The sequence below is a fragment of the Cryptomeria japonica genome, chromosome 10, assembly GCF_030272615.1.
Source record: "Cryptomeria japonica chromosome 10, Sugi_1.0, whole genome shotgun sequence".
Taxonomy (NCBI): Eukaryota; Viridiplantae; Streptophyta; class Pinopsida; order Cupressales; family Cupressaceae; genus Cryptomeria; species Cryptomeria japonica.
In genome coordinates, this window is record NC_081414.1 from 379,396,331 (window position 1) to 379,409,936 (window position 13,606).

Below are 13,606 nucleotides of genomic sequence, written 5' to 3' on the forward strand. Positions count from 1 at the left end.
ATAGAACTCATTCACCTATTGAGTTAGAAAACTCAATAAACAAATAATATCTACATAATCATCATATAAACCACCTACATGTCTACTAATGTTGTCTTCAATCTTTCTCTTCATCTAATCTAATCCACTAGAGATTTGACCTAAGAGAATTCGTTCACATATCAAGTTAGCAAACTCCTCAATGGATATCTCAGACACCATCTTACCATATTCAAAAATCACAAAGACAAAAGACAATCTAGTTTCAACAACTTATTTTATCAATTCAATCATAAATAACACATATCAATTTTGTGTAACATAACAAATTCACAATAAGTAAAATTACTCAGAAATCTCATAATCAACCTTTCTATCATTTTCTATCCAAAATTCAAATCCTTATTCAGACATTACAAGAGTCTAGTGTTCTTTGGAGGTGGCAATCTCAACCGTTGTTTCAATTCCATCCTAATTGTTTTTTTTTTCAAAATTTTCTACAGCAAATTTTGACGTCAAAAGAAATTAAAAGCAAATGAAATAGAAAAGAACAGTGGAAGAAAACAACAAAAGAATCCGACACCCAAAAAACTGTTAAAAAGCAAAAGGATTTTATCAGGCTGTAAAGATTCTCGTCATGGCAAAATTCCTTTTCAAAGTATAAACGTACTTACTTGTAAAAAGAAATCCACTAATCTTTGTGTAAGGAAAAACAAATTTAAAACCTAGAAATACGGCTGAGAATTTATGACTTTCGGACGGCTCATTCTCTGCTAGAAAACTAGCCTTCAGAGTTGAATGATTTGCTTCGTATAAATCATACTTTAGCACGAATCAATTTTCTTAAAAATGGGATTTTTATTTTTCCAGTCTGGAATTCTTTTTTAAAAACTAAGTCTTGGAAGAAGAATCTAAGGCAAATCTTCTGATAGGCGATTTTCAATCAAATTTGATAAAAGTATCATTTATATATATATGTTTTTTCTTTTTTATTACTTGTTTTACTAATTTTAACCAAATGGAGCACTGCACAATGACCATTAAATTTATTTTTTGTATTCCTCTGACCACCTCGAACCTTCCTCGGTGCAAATTGAGACTACCCATGAAATTTTCGCCATTAAGTCCTTGGCATTCATACGGGAATTTGTTACTGCAAATTGTATAGGGTTGTCTGAGGTCTAGACGGTAGGTTTCTGATCTCTGAGGGGGGGAAATCATGGCGGACCTGGAAGCGGGGTTCGCGAAGTTACAGGGGGAGGATTTTGAGTACTATATGCAGACGTATTCCATCACTCTGGGACGGAACAGCAAGAAATCGTCAGTTGATGTGGATTTGGCTAGCCTCGGGGGCGGCATGAATATTTCTCGTCAGCACGCGAGGATTTTCTATGATTTCGATCGGCGGAGATTTGCGCTCGAGGTTTTGGGGAAAAATGGGTGTATTGTGGAAGGAGTTCTTTACTTGCCTGGGCATCCTCCTGTGAAGCTGGATTCGCAGGATCAGTTGCAAATGGGGGACAAGAAGTTCTATTTTCTGTTGCCTTGCCGAAATCTGCTTAAGCCTCCTGCGATGTTTCCTGGGGGGAGTTTTGCGCCACACGGTTCTATGGCTGCGGCTAAGAAGAGGTCCGGGAGGCCTAAATCTGGTGATGACGATGAGAACAATCACAAGAAGAGTCGGAAGGCGCAGGGGGGTAATATTAACAATAATACTGTAGAAATAGGGCGGCCGATGTCTACTAATGTTTGGCCTTCTTCGCACCACGAAATTGTTACTTATAATACATTGCCCACCGGAGCGACTGGTAGGCAAGGATATGGAGCCTATCAGCTCGGTGAGTTTTTCTTCTTTGGTTTTTTCCTTTCTCAATTCCTTTCCCTCTTTCGGTTTTCAGAGGCGTATTTCATTTTTTAACAGTCTGTTTTCTGGATGTTAAATAGTGGTAAGACATTCTTTGATTTTGGACCAGATCTAGAATTTTTTCATGTTAAGGATAATGATGGTGATGATTATCAGGGCCTATTTTGGGTTTTCTTTTTTGTGGCTTTTGGTTTGTTATTTGAATTTCTGTGGAGCTTGGTTCAAAATGTATGCAGTCTGTTTTGTCGAAGTATAATTTCGATATGCATACATTCTGTTTCGAAACAGATCGAGAAACAAATTCAATTGATGATGGTGATGATGATTGTGTGGGCTTGTCTACAGTTTCGTTTTTTCTCGATTTATCGTATCATTTCCTTCGATCTTAGGTTAATTTTTCAGAGTCTATTTGGTGAAAATAATTTTTTCTTTCTTCAGTCTCTCGATATTTTACATTATTTCATTTGAATTTTTTTCTCACCGTGTTTCTTATGAAATAGGGTTTGCAATCAGTTTCCCAATTTGATCTTCACGAGTTAAGAGAGTTTGTGAGTAAGTACAATTGCACATACCTGTAATGTTTGAATTTAGGAAAGGCGACCATGTGACTCATTAGGTGTTTGTATTGAGAAGCTTGGAATGCTTTTGCCCTTGCACTTTCTGGCCATTTTCTTCCGATGATAGTACTCTAGAATGCCAGGAAAACTGTGCCTATGTTGTATACCCAATTCGTGCCAGCTTGATGTCGAAAAACCTGCCAGTCCAAGTAACGGGACAGCATATATGCAAAAATATTTAGCCCAACAATGGGCACATGACACCATCAAAAGATCTGGAATACATGCTTGCTAAATCAAAAAAGGTCATTTTACATTTGCAGATGTATGGACTATAAAAACATTAAAATATGATAACAATGGTCATGAAAACTCAGCACAGACTAGGCAACTGAAACGGTTCATACACCTGTGATTCGAATTCAACAAGAAATACCAGGGGAAGATAAAGCCAGGAAAGGGAATGAGAAGCGACATGTGTCAATATTTTGACAGCATTCTAACTATATCATTTACAACAGTCGGTTGGGTTTGGGTGCTTGAAATAGTTACAGGCATATTGAGACGTATTCATGAAATCATCAGACCCGGTTCAAACCTTTGTGTATATGCTCTTCAGGTTGATGGCTGGGATAGTGCTAATCCAAAACTAGCAGCGGGCAAGTTTGAGGTGAATTTCAGGTTGATGGCTGGAATAGTGCTAATCCAAAACTAGCAGCGGGCAAGTTTGAGGTGAATTTTAATCATATAAAATAAAAATTAGCATGCTCTTCAAGAAAAGCAACCATAATAATATAGGGCAGCAAAGAAACCCAGGAACTAGTTTAAGGTGAATTTTGGCGGAGTAGATTAATTATCTAATGGAGAGAACTTTAGCACATTTTGGAGAGCTCACGGTACAATGATTCCTAGGGAGATAAGATATTCAGCTACATGGAAGCATCTATTCAACAGAAACAATTTTGTCAAATCCTGAAAAATATCTTTGTGAGTGCTGTAAATTTCACGTTTTTATGTTTTGCAGCTTTCATTCAACAACCTAGGCAGTAGAAATAGTTGTCCCCAGCCTCATGGGATCCTATCCTAAATACTCATAAAAAGACATGATATCTTAATCAAATGTTTATCTTGACGACAAACTTTTGGGATGCAAATTGACGGCACTTCTCTTTTAAGCTGTAAAATACAAATTCTAATAAAATTACAGTGACAATAGACAATGTAACATGCTTTCTGGTGGAAATCAAGTCGCAAAGTGAACATCATATTAGATTTCAAACTTCCATTATATACTCAAATAGTATTTAAGTGCTTTAGTGTTCAACTGTCTCTCAGAGACCACAAGTTGGCTGCCTGGTCTTTTTTTATTTGCTTGGCTGTTTATTTTTCTTTTCTATTTGCCCTTGATTGTGTTGTTGGCCTGCAGGTTTGACGTGTAGACAGTTTTGTACAAGTTGGAATTGCATTTCTTTTAACACCCAGTGAACAAAAGAAAACCCTCTTACCTTAGTTCTGCATCTTCTGAGTGAAATTGGAATTCTACCTGTAAGGGTGTATGAGTCTATGCTTCTGTGCACTGCCAACATCAAAGAAAGACACTTAAATCGATGACTGTGTTGTTCACAACAAACAAATTGGAAAATTTATGTGTTGGATGGTCTGACCGGCTTGGTAGAGTTTAAGTGTATAGTCTTGCTCACTGACACAAATATGAGCATATAGTTGGAGTGTAAAGTAAACTATACCTAATGCTGAACTAAGTATGATTTACTTTAACTTTCAATGTATTTACTTGACTAGTACAATTTCCTTTTAATATAATAAAAAAATAGAGCATATTTGGCTTCTACATTAAGTGTGTAATAAAACATTGGAACTGAGAATTGAAAGGAAGCTAGAACTTGTAAAAGAAGGAGAATAAGGTGAGACAAAGCATATCTGGATGATTGCAGGGTTGGTTGTGGAAGGCTAAAAAGTTGACTGGAGGAACTTCTGGACGTGTACAACTACAGGGTTCTCAATAAAATCTGCAGATGATAGTGACCTCCCGTGCATGATTGTAACCAACAGGGGCACTAGTGATCTCAGCTGGGCATTGGGGTCCACTAATGGCACTAGTGACCTCAGTTGGGCATTAGTGTTTGACTGGCTTTACTGACTTTTTGGAGAGCTAGTGTCCCATGTCCGCATGACCCTGAAAGTTTGTGGAGTTCATAAAAAATAAGGTCTACCTTTGGTGCTTGCAGAATTTGAAAATGTACCATTCAATAATGGGGAATAATCTGTCCAAGTATGTAGAGGGGAGATAAACTGGGAGATTAGGTTGAGGCACTTGTTTCAGTCAAGCCTTTGTTGTGCATGTTTCAGCAATTGTACGGTAAGTTTTACAGGTATGTAATGCCTACATTGCAAGGAGAAAATGGTGTGATGTGTGCAAGAGTGACAATGATCACTATGGCTTGCTAAATTTGGAAATGTGTGTGACGTCCCCAATTAAAGCTGGGTCGGCCAGCCTATTTGGGAGCAATTTTAATTAAATAAATAATTAAATAATTTTGCCCTTGGCCGACCTGTTTAACGTGCTGGGCTATTTGATAATGGGCTTTCCTTGGTGATTATCATTTAATGATAATTATTAATAATTAATAAATAAACATTATTAGATAAGTTGCACTTCATTTTAGGCCGACATGTTTTAAGTTTTGTGCAGTTTTTATCATAGCCGATCTGGTGGGGGTTTTCCTAAGGCCGACCTTAGTTGAAATTCTAAATATATGGGTGACAATCCACCTGTAGCTTTATATTTTGTTTACATTTCCATTGCTGGAAAATTCATTTAAGCTGTATATGATTCCAGGGCATTGATTATAGGCAGGCGAGTTTACCTCAGAGGAGTGAAGGCAGACCTGGAAGAGGCGATCTGATCTTCCTTTGCAGTGTTTCATTGAACACCAGCAAAGTAAGAGTGTGTGCAGAAGGTCTGAAGGTTTGGGCAGAGTTTGCTGGCCAGAGATATTGCATAGACCCCGTTCCATGTTCAAGAAGCTGTTTAGAATGTGGCCTGTGTAATCTGCTTATCCTTTCCAATAAACAGTTAATAGAGTTTATCATTGAGCACTTCCAGATTAAAGGGACTGAACACTACAAATCTGTAAGATCTTGACAAATAGCATTGGAAGTCTATTATCCTTTCTGATTTTATGTCTGTTGTATGATCTAATCACCAATTATTGAAGTTGTGAAATGCTGAATGAAATGGAAGTGATATCTGGTAATAAGCATAATTTATTTTGGTTGTCTGCGTAATTTCAAATCTGAATATACTGTGTGGGATATTTTCTACTTTCTGCAAATAAACTTGTTCAGTTTAGCTGAAGATAATACAGTGTGTGTAGTGCTTGAGTAATGGAGGAAATAGGGTGATGTGCCATGAAGAGAACAATGGACCTTCATATCTAGTGCTCAATGGAGCTCGTGGAACTTGTACTGGTTAGCAATGGGAGAAATTAGAAACGTAGCATGGGAGAGTCCAATAGATATTGAGAGACTAAGATAGTGAGTATGCTAGAAGTCCAAATGAGGGTGAAAGGGTACTTTTAGAGAGTGTTATTGATGAGCTAGCCATTCAAAAAATGTAATATGTCAAAGAGGTTTTGGTGAGTGGCTGCTAGTGTCTATGATTGCTAGCATGGCATACTAGTGTCATGAAGGACTCAGCAACAGAAAGAACGGGGAATGGCTGGTCTGAAATTGATGGGTTCTTGGTTGAGTAGTCTGGCACATTATTGAGGGGTTTAGCCTTAGAAACGTGTGAAATGAGTCTTAATCATGCCTAAGGGAGATCTGGTTCAATACTGCACCTGTGGCTCTAATCTCTGTACCTGTTGCCCTGAACCTTATCTCCAGTCTTGATCCAATGTCTTCAGTTCTGAACCAGCTGCATATTTTCTTCAGAAATGTATTTGCCTTTTACAATCTGGAGAGCATAGTGCTAATGACATTGTAACTTGACAGAGACATATGCAAAGCCTTCAAAGGTGCCTCTCATTAGATTATTGGATATTGAAATCTCTAATGTGATATATCTTGCAGCAATTACATATCTGAAAAGTTATAATGTCAACAAACTTGCAAAGACATATTCCAATTTCTCTAACCAGCAGTGTAACCTACCACAACACAGTAAAGAGGATACCCACTAATATATATTTGTTAATCTTCTCTATATAAAACATGGATAATATGTACTTGTAGTAGTACACTAGAATCTTCCATTCAGGTCTGAAGTATGTATGACTAAAAGAAATGACTTTCAAAGCATGAAAATGAGACAGATAACATCTGGGTAACATTTGGAAACCACTAAAATTATTTCTATCATGAGATCTCTGGCTCCCATGTCCTTTCTTAGATGGATATTGCAGCCACCATTGCACGTTCAACGGTAATTATACAGAGATGGATGTGAATGCTCATTTGCAACAAATTCAAGGGCAAGAGAAGACAGGGCAGGGCCAACACAGATTTAATATAGTGATTATAAAAAACTAAATACCACCCCCGAGAAATCATCATAAAAAATATAATCAAGTTTTTGTTTGGGAGTTGGAAGTGATCTCCTGTTTAATATTGCGTTCTACGAGTCATACAGCATATCATGCTACAAACTTTTTGAATTTCCAATGTTATCGTATGACAATAGTTTTGCTTTGTTTCTAGTTAATTAATTTGAAGAGGTTCTTCATTATTATATTCCTCTTGTGGCAGTTGATTTTTGTTATTTCTAAACCATAGAATGCTTGTTTCTCATAAGATATGGCTTATTGCTTGTAGGCCTGTGGCCAAGTCTTTGAGAATGTTTATAGTTGTGTTGTTTTAACAGCTCAAATTGCTTTGTCTACTGTCTAAATATTAATTTATCATTTTTCAGATCAAAAAGTGGATACACGGAGGAGGATGGATCATGAAACTGATAGTTCTCAGCAGATACAGGCAGAAGAAAAGGATGTCGTTTCAGCTGTAGCAACTGTGCTTTCTGATCTTTGTGGGCCGGGTGAATGGATGCCAATGGCAAAGCTTCATGGCGAGGTAAATCCTTTTTTCCCATGTATATGTGTTGGAGTAATAGGTGACTCCACAACACCCTCAAGATCCGTGCAAGACGAAATATCTTTTCCAAGAGAGAATGGCAAGATAACTTTCTTAACAATGCATAGAGTACAAAATTAAATGCATGATGCAATATAATAAATGCTTAAAGCAAATATTAAAATAATGAGACACTGCTTCATATCTTTTAAAGTGCCACCTAGGGTAACTAAGATAATCCTATGAACATTAATAAAATGACAAGTTACATAAAGTAATTTTATGACAACTAACTTATGCCAACTAAGCCTAAGTAAGCTTAATTTCTAAATGACATTTACTCTAACGTGCAAAGTATATTTACTCTAACAATATGCAGTTGGATAAAGGCTTTTTTTACTTTGTAAGGCAAAACATATCCCCAAAGTTACCTGAAAAATATGGTTTGAAAGCACAATGGATATAAAGATGGCAATAGACCATTTGAGAATGAAGAGTTTTCCTGCCAAAATTTAATGAATGTAACAATTTTATCACATAGTTTCAATATTAAACCTAGGACAGATCAATGTGGTTCATGCACTAGACGTCTCTAATACTTAAATGCTGAAGTGGCTTCAAAAGTATTTGTTGTGGCTCTATAATTCTACAACTGCAGTAGCCTTATTGTAGAATCAAAGGTAATTACATCAGAAAGCTGGGGGAGTACGAGCAAGGAAAAACTACAGATTAAATGAGTTGTTAATGTTTGTTTTGTGGACCTACAAGTCCAAGATAATTTTCATGGATCTATTTGCTTATGAGATGGGCTATAATAGCTTAGGTTAGTAAAGTTCGTCTAATTATTGGTTTAATTCTAAATGTTTGTCATTGTGAGCGCTGGGTGCAGCCAGATTTAACCAGGGTATACTGGGTGGTATGAATAATTCTGGGAAATCATAGTGCATCCATGCCAATGTCAATTTCAGATACACTAATGGCCAATATGGAACCCTCTCCAGGTGGACCTGATAATGATATAGCCCAATGTATATAAAAATGGACCCTTGTATCAAAATTTAACATAACAATCTTAACATAAATTAGAACTTTAATACATTTAAATAAAATATAATGTAGCTTTCTTGTCTGCCTGATGCTTTATATTAGAATATAACAAGGAGCTTATTGCCGATGAGGATACCTGTGATACTTATGCTGATAGTGTAATAGTCAAGTGCCAAGTGAGCTGTTTGAGCAGTCAATGTCTGTTGGCTATCATAAGAAAAATCATTTCACAGAAATTTCTTTATGAATAATGATTGGATGATCATTCTTACTTTATTTTCTTATGCTATAACCTTATGAGTATGTTTTTGCAAAGATCAAAGCATGACAGAGAAGATCAAACAGTGATAAAGAGCAACCTTAATGGCATCTTTCTTTTGCTACCACGTCTTAAAAACAAACCACTAGAAGACAAGTAAAGTTTAAAAATTGTCTTAGAACCTCAGTTTTTCCAATTTTCTTGATGCTTTGATTGGAGACATTTTTTGTTTCTCTTGTGGAGGTAGCAGTACCAAGGGAACTCACCAGGCCTTTAGATTATAAAAGGACTCAGAAACTACTCAAAATGCATGTGATAATCAAGGATAAACATGATTTCTGGTGACGACTTTGTTTGTGTGTGCGAATGTTTGGAGGAGTAACTATGAATGCATAGATCTCATGATGTAGATGGTGGTCCAAAAGTTGTATGATGCTTTAAGCTATGGAAAATGAATGCATTACTCTGGGACAAAGTTAGCACAGCCAGCTTTTCAGTTTTACTTTTTTCTTAGCATCTGAATTTCTAATTCTATATTTATCTGATATATTCAGAATTTATGTGAATTCAAATAGTGCTAGTGTACATCTGAGTCGTCTAATTCCGAAGTGACAGCTTGTTAATTTGATTTTGATTATGTGATTTTTTAATCCATGCATCCGAAGAATCATCAGATCTTATTTGTTTCAAATTGCAAGCGAGAGTTCTATGTTCTGTAGATCGTTTCATTGTCAATACCGTTTTAAAAATTCTTATTTTGTGTAGCACTTGATTTAACCATGCTGATTCTAAATTTCTTTTTTAGATTAGGCTAGTTGATGGTACCGACCTGAAGTAGGATCATGTGTAAAAGCGTATATTAACCCCATGTTTTAATTCAATTTATACTTAGAATTATGTATTGCTTGGTGCAGCTTCTAGAACATTTTAGTGGCGTTTGGCATCAGAACAGGATAAGGAAGTTTTTGACAGCAGATGATTGGCCTGCTTCTGAAAGTAAAGGAAGGCCATGGGTTGGACTTCTTGCCTTGCTCAGAAAATATCCAGAGCATTTTGTTATCAACACAAGGTCTAAAGGACGAATGACTGCAGAGTTTGTGTCTCTGGTATCTCTTCTCTCATAGTCTGACAGCATCTGGGGAGACATGCTTGAATGGGAAGAACAATGAGCACATTGTTAGTCGTATCTGGTTTTGACATGAAGACAAATTGAAGAATTGGCTCGTCAACTCTGCTTTTTGACATAGGGGTCTATACTTATACAAAGTCATACATTTTGATGTCCTTTGCAAAACAATTGTAATGCCCCAGATCTTGCATCATATGCAAGTCCAATATTGTTTGGCAACAACTTGTAATATACAATCTAACTGTATCAACATGAACATCATTGATTATCATTAAAGTAATGCTTTAGTTATCAGCAGTTGGTTATTTAATCACAAGGCTTTGGTTCAGACTCACTGGGTGGTCATGTAAAAGGTCTATGTCGATTTGAAGTTCTTTTTAGAGATTGTAGTTGTTGATCAATATGACAGGTTATACATGGTGGTATTTTGGGAAGATACCAAAAAACTTCATAGGTTTTTATTGAAATCATCCTTTCCATTTAGTATAAACTCTTACCAATGGGTCCATAAATTCTTTCTAAGTATTTGACTCGACATATGTTTTGTGGCCATTTTTGTGTTCCTTGGTGTTTTAAATAGTTTGGGTTTTTTCCAGTTGTAAACAATGGTCACGTGGCTTATAAACTGCGTGACAAAAAGAGATCATGTTACAACGAGTGGAGCAAAATATAAGCTTTATAAACAAGTGAGAACATTACAAATTCGCAAGAATACTTGTATGTGGTTTTATTTAAGAATATAACAATTTAACAATTAGTATACTTGGTTGGCCATTAAAGTGATGCTTTGGTTATCAGCAAAATAAACTTTTAAACAAGTGAGAACAGTACAAATTCGCCAGAATTACCTATATGTGGTTTTATTTAAGAATAGAACAATTTAACAATTATTATACCATTACAAACATATTAATAAGTTATTTGACTCACCAAAAATAGTGTATAAAGTCATTTCATTTTTTAATATGTATGTATTATATCATTCCATTGTAATTATTGACAACATATAAAACATTCTAATTGTATCAATTGAGCTTTTCCCTTAACCATAATATTGTAAAGAGAATTTCTAACTGAAAGTAAGAGGAGTCCATTTCTAAAATGAGCAACAAAAAATAAATATAAATTATATATTGAATTTTTTTACCATCCCTTCTTTGTAGCCTACAGCAGAAGAGTTTAAAGGCATAGGGTTTTTCCATGCTACCCACGATAGGAGATCAACCCATCGCAAGGAGTTTAACAATCTGTGGCCAATGTGTGTGAAATTTGTGTAAACATGGTATAATTGATGCATACAACTTATTAATGTGTAAAACATAAATTTTAATGAATATGTTCTTTTATTTGTGAAATTTAAACAATCCTCTTTCTAATTATTTGAATTAATTGCCTTGACCAATGCTTTGATCAATATATTTAGATGGAAAAAATGTTGGAGTAATTAGGATGCTTCTGTGGTTGTATTATCAATTTTTTTTAAAATTAATTAAGAAATTAAAATATATTATTTAATGTGGATGTTCCAACCTCTCTCTTATTAAACTCCTAAAGGTTCTATATAAAGCACAAATTTTATGAATTAATCTTGTGAAAGGAAGGTGAAGTTCACACTAAGCATTGTTTAGAGAAGGTTAGAGACTCCCAATCTAAAGTATTGTTTCCCATTGTGTTAGTTGTCAAATGGTTTAATCTAACGGTCAATGGTCAATGATTCGTGAGATATATAGTAGTTGAGAAATGTTCATGACATCAATAATAATGATGGTTGTGTCAACTTATTATAGAATTTAAAAAAAAAACCATCATTGAATATAAATAAAGATGGCATGATTTCATCCCTAAGAAATATTGGTTGGTTGCACATGAAAAGGAAACAGACTTCAACGCATTAGAAATAAGCGTTAGGTTGGCACGGAGCACATATAAGGAGTGGTAATGAGAAGAATTAAAAGGTTGAAGAAGATCATTTTGAAGTAATGAGAGAAGAAATATGGACCAAACATCAATGAATATCATTTAATATGTCATTTTTGTTGAGCAATATAATTTTGTGGGTTACATGTAGAGTGAGAATTATGTCATCCTTGGTTTAGAGCAATATAATTTTGTTGGTAAATTTTCAATTTATTTAGAATTCAATATTAATTTCTTATCTTTAACATTTTATTTTATGAAATTTGATATCATTCAATTTTGTGGTTTTTTACCATTGTTTCACTGAAATTTTAGTGGATGGTTTAATCTATTTATAGGTTTTCTCTTACACATATGATTAATTATGTTTAGTGATATTGATTAAAGAATACTTCATGAACATTTTATTTTTAAAATATAAATAAAAATAAGTAAATTTAAGTGATTAATATTGAATGATTTAATTGAAAACAAGAGCAAATAAATTGTTGTGGTACACCTACTGAATATATGTACCAATAACAATAAATATAAGGTTATTTTTCAAATTATAATAGAATTGAAGCAAGAAGATTAAGTTGTTGAAATTTAATAAAATTAGAACGTTATATTTATTTAAAAAATTTATAGAGATAAAGTTGGATGATGAGATTTTTATGACAATATAATAGAATAATATATATATTTTTAAAAGGGATAAAAATTTATTGAAGTGGAAATAAATATACAAAGCCCAAGAAAAACAAGGCCAAAAGACAACCCATACCAAAAATACCAACAAAAGAGCCCCTAAAAGGGCCCCAACTAATCAACCATATCTTCCCTAACCATCCTCTCAAGGTCATGCACATAATCTAGAGGCAATTGACCCTAATCTCCAACATTCCAACCCTCCAATCTTTCAGAAGCCCACTTAGCCAAACAATTATTTGACCTATTCCACTCACGAGGAACATAAAAAAAAAAAGATTGACTCCAAAGAGACACTCAAGTTAAGGATTTGTCTGCCCACCACAGCCAAGTGCTAATCCACCTCATCCACCCTCTACTAGTTCAACATGTCCAGCACAACTTGAGAATCAGATTCATAATTAATCTTACTCCAACCAAGAGCACATCCTCTTTCAAGGGCCAAGAGGATAGCAAGTGCCTCCATATAGTTATTGGTCTACCAACCCGTATACTCATAAAATAAGAAGATTATCCTTCCATAACTATCACTGCCAATTCCTCCAACTCCTACACGCTCGGGATTTCCCCTAGAAGATCCATCGATATTGATTTTAAAGGTCCTAGAGGTGAAACCACTTACCATCACGTCGAACCTTATTTTTACCATGTCTGCACCTGACTTGTTAAATTTTGCATAAGGCATCTCTAAAGTCCATACCAAAAATGTTTAAGTTCTGAACAATTTGCAAGTCTCTAGGGTCAACCTCCATCGAAAGGTCACACTTAGCCACCAAAGTCTCATGTATCATATTAATAACTCGCAATGACACTTGGTGCACCATCTTCTTTTTATCTTGAAAAATTCTATATGGTTTCTTTCAAGCCATAACTACCAAATAATGAAACTTGGGCCAATATCCCAAGCCACATCCAAAAAGGGAGTCTTAGAAGGAGGTCTGTCAAGGCTCTTCCAAAAGTCTACAAGAGAGCTAACATGAACACAAGCATGTCTCCAAACTCCCCACCACTAGTGCCAAATTTCCTTGGTGAAGGAGCATTGAAAGAATAGGTGTGAACTATTTACCTGCCTTTTA

The 13,606-nt window shown here is 35.2% G+C and overlaps 1 protein-coding gene across 1 annotated transcript; it reads left to right on the plus strand.

Annotated features, from left to right (window-relative positions):
• The first annotated feature begins 943 nt into the window (after positions 1–943).
• On the plus strand, positions 944–10,307 carry LOC131075869 (FHA domain-containing protein FHA2). Its single transcript, XM_058012790.2, has 3 exons — positions 944–1,817; positions 7,331–7,488; positions 9,709–10,307. Exons 1-3 carry the CDS (start codon positions 1,199–1,201, stop codon positions 9,916–9,918), a joined length of 987 nt encoding a protein of 328 aa, XP_057868773.2. The 5' UTR covers positions 944–1,198; the 3' UTR covers positions 9,919–10,307.
• The last annotated feature ends 3,299 nt before the right edge of the window (positions 10,308–13,606 follow it).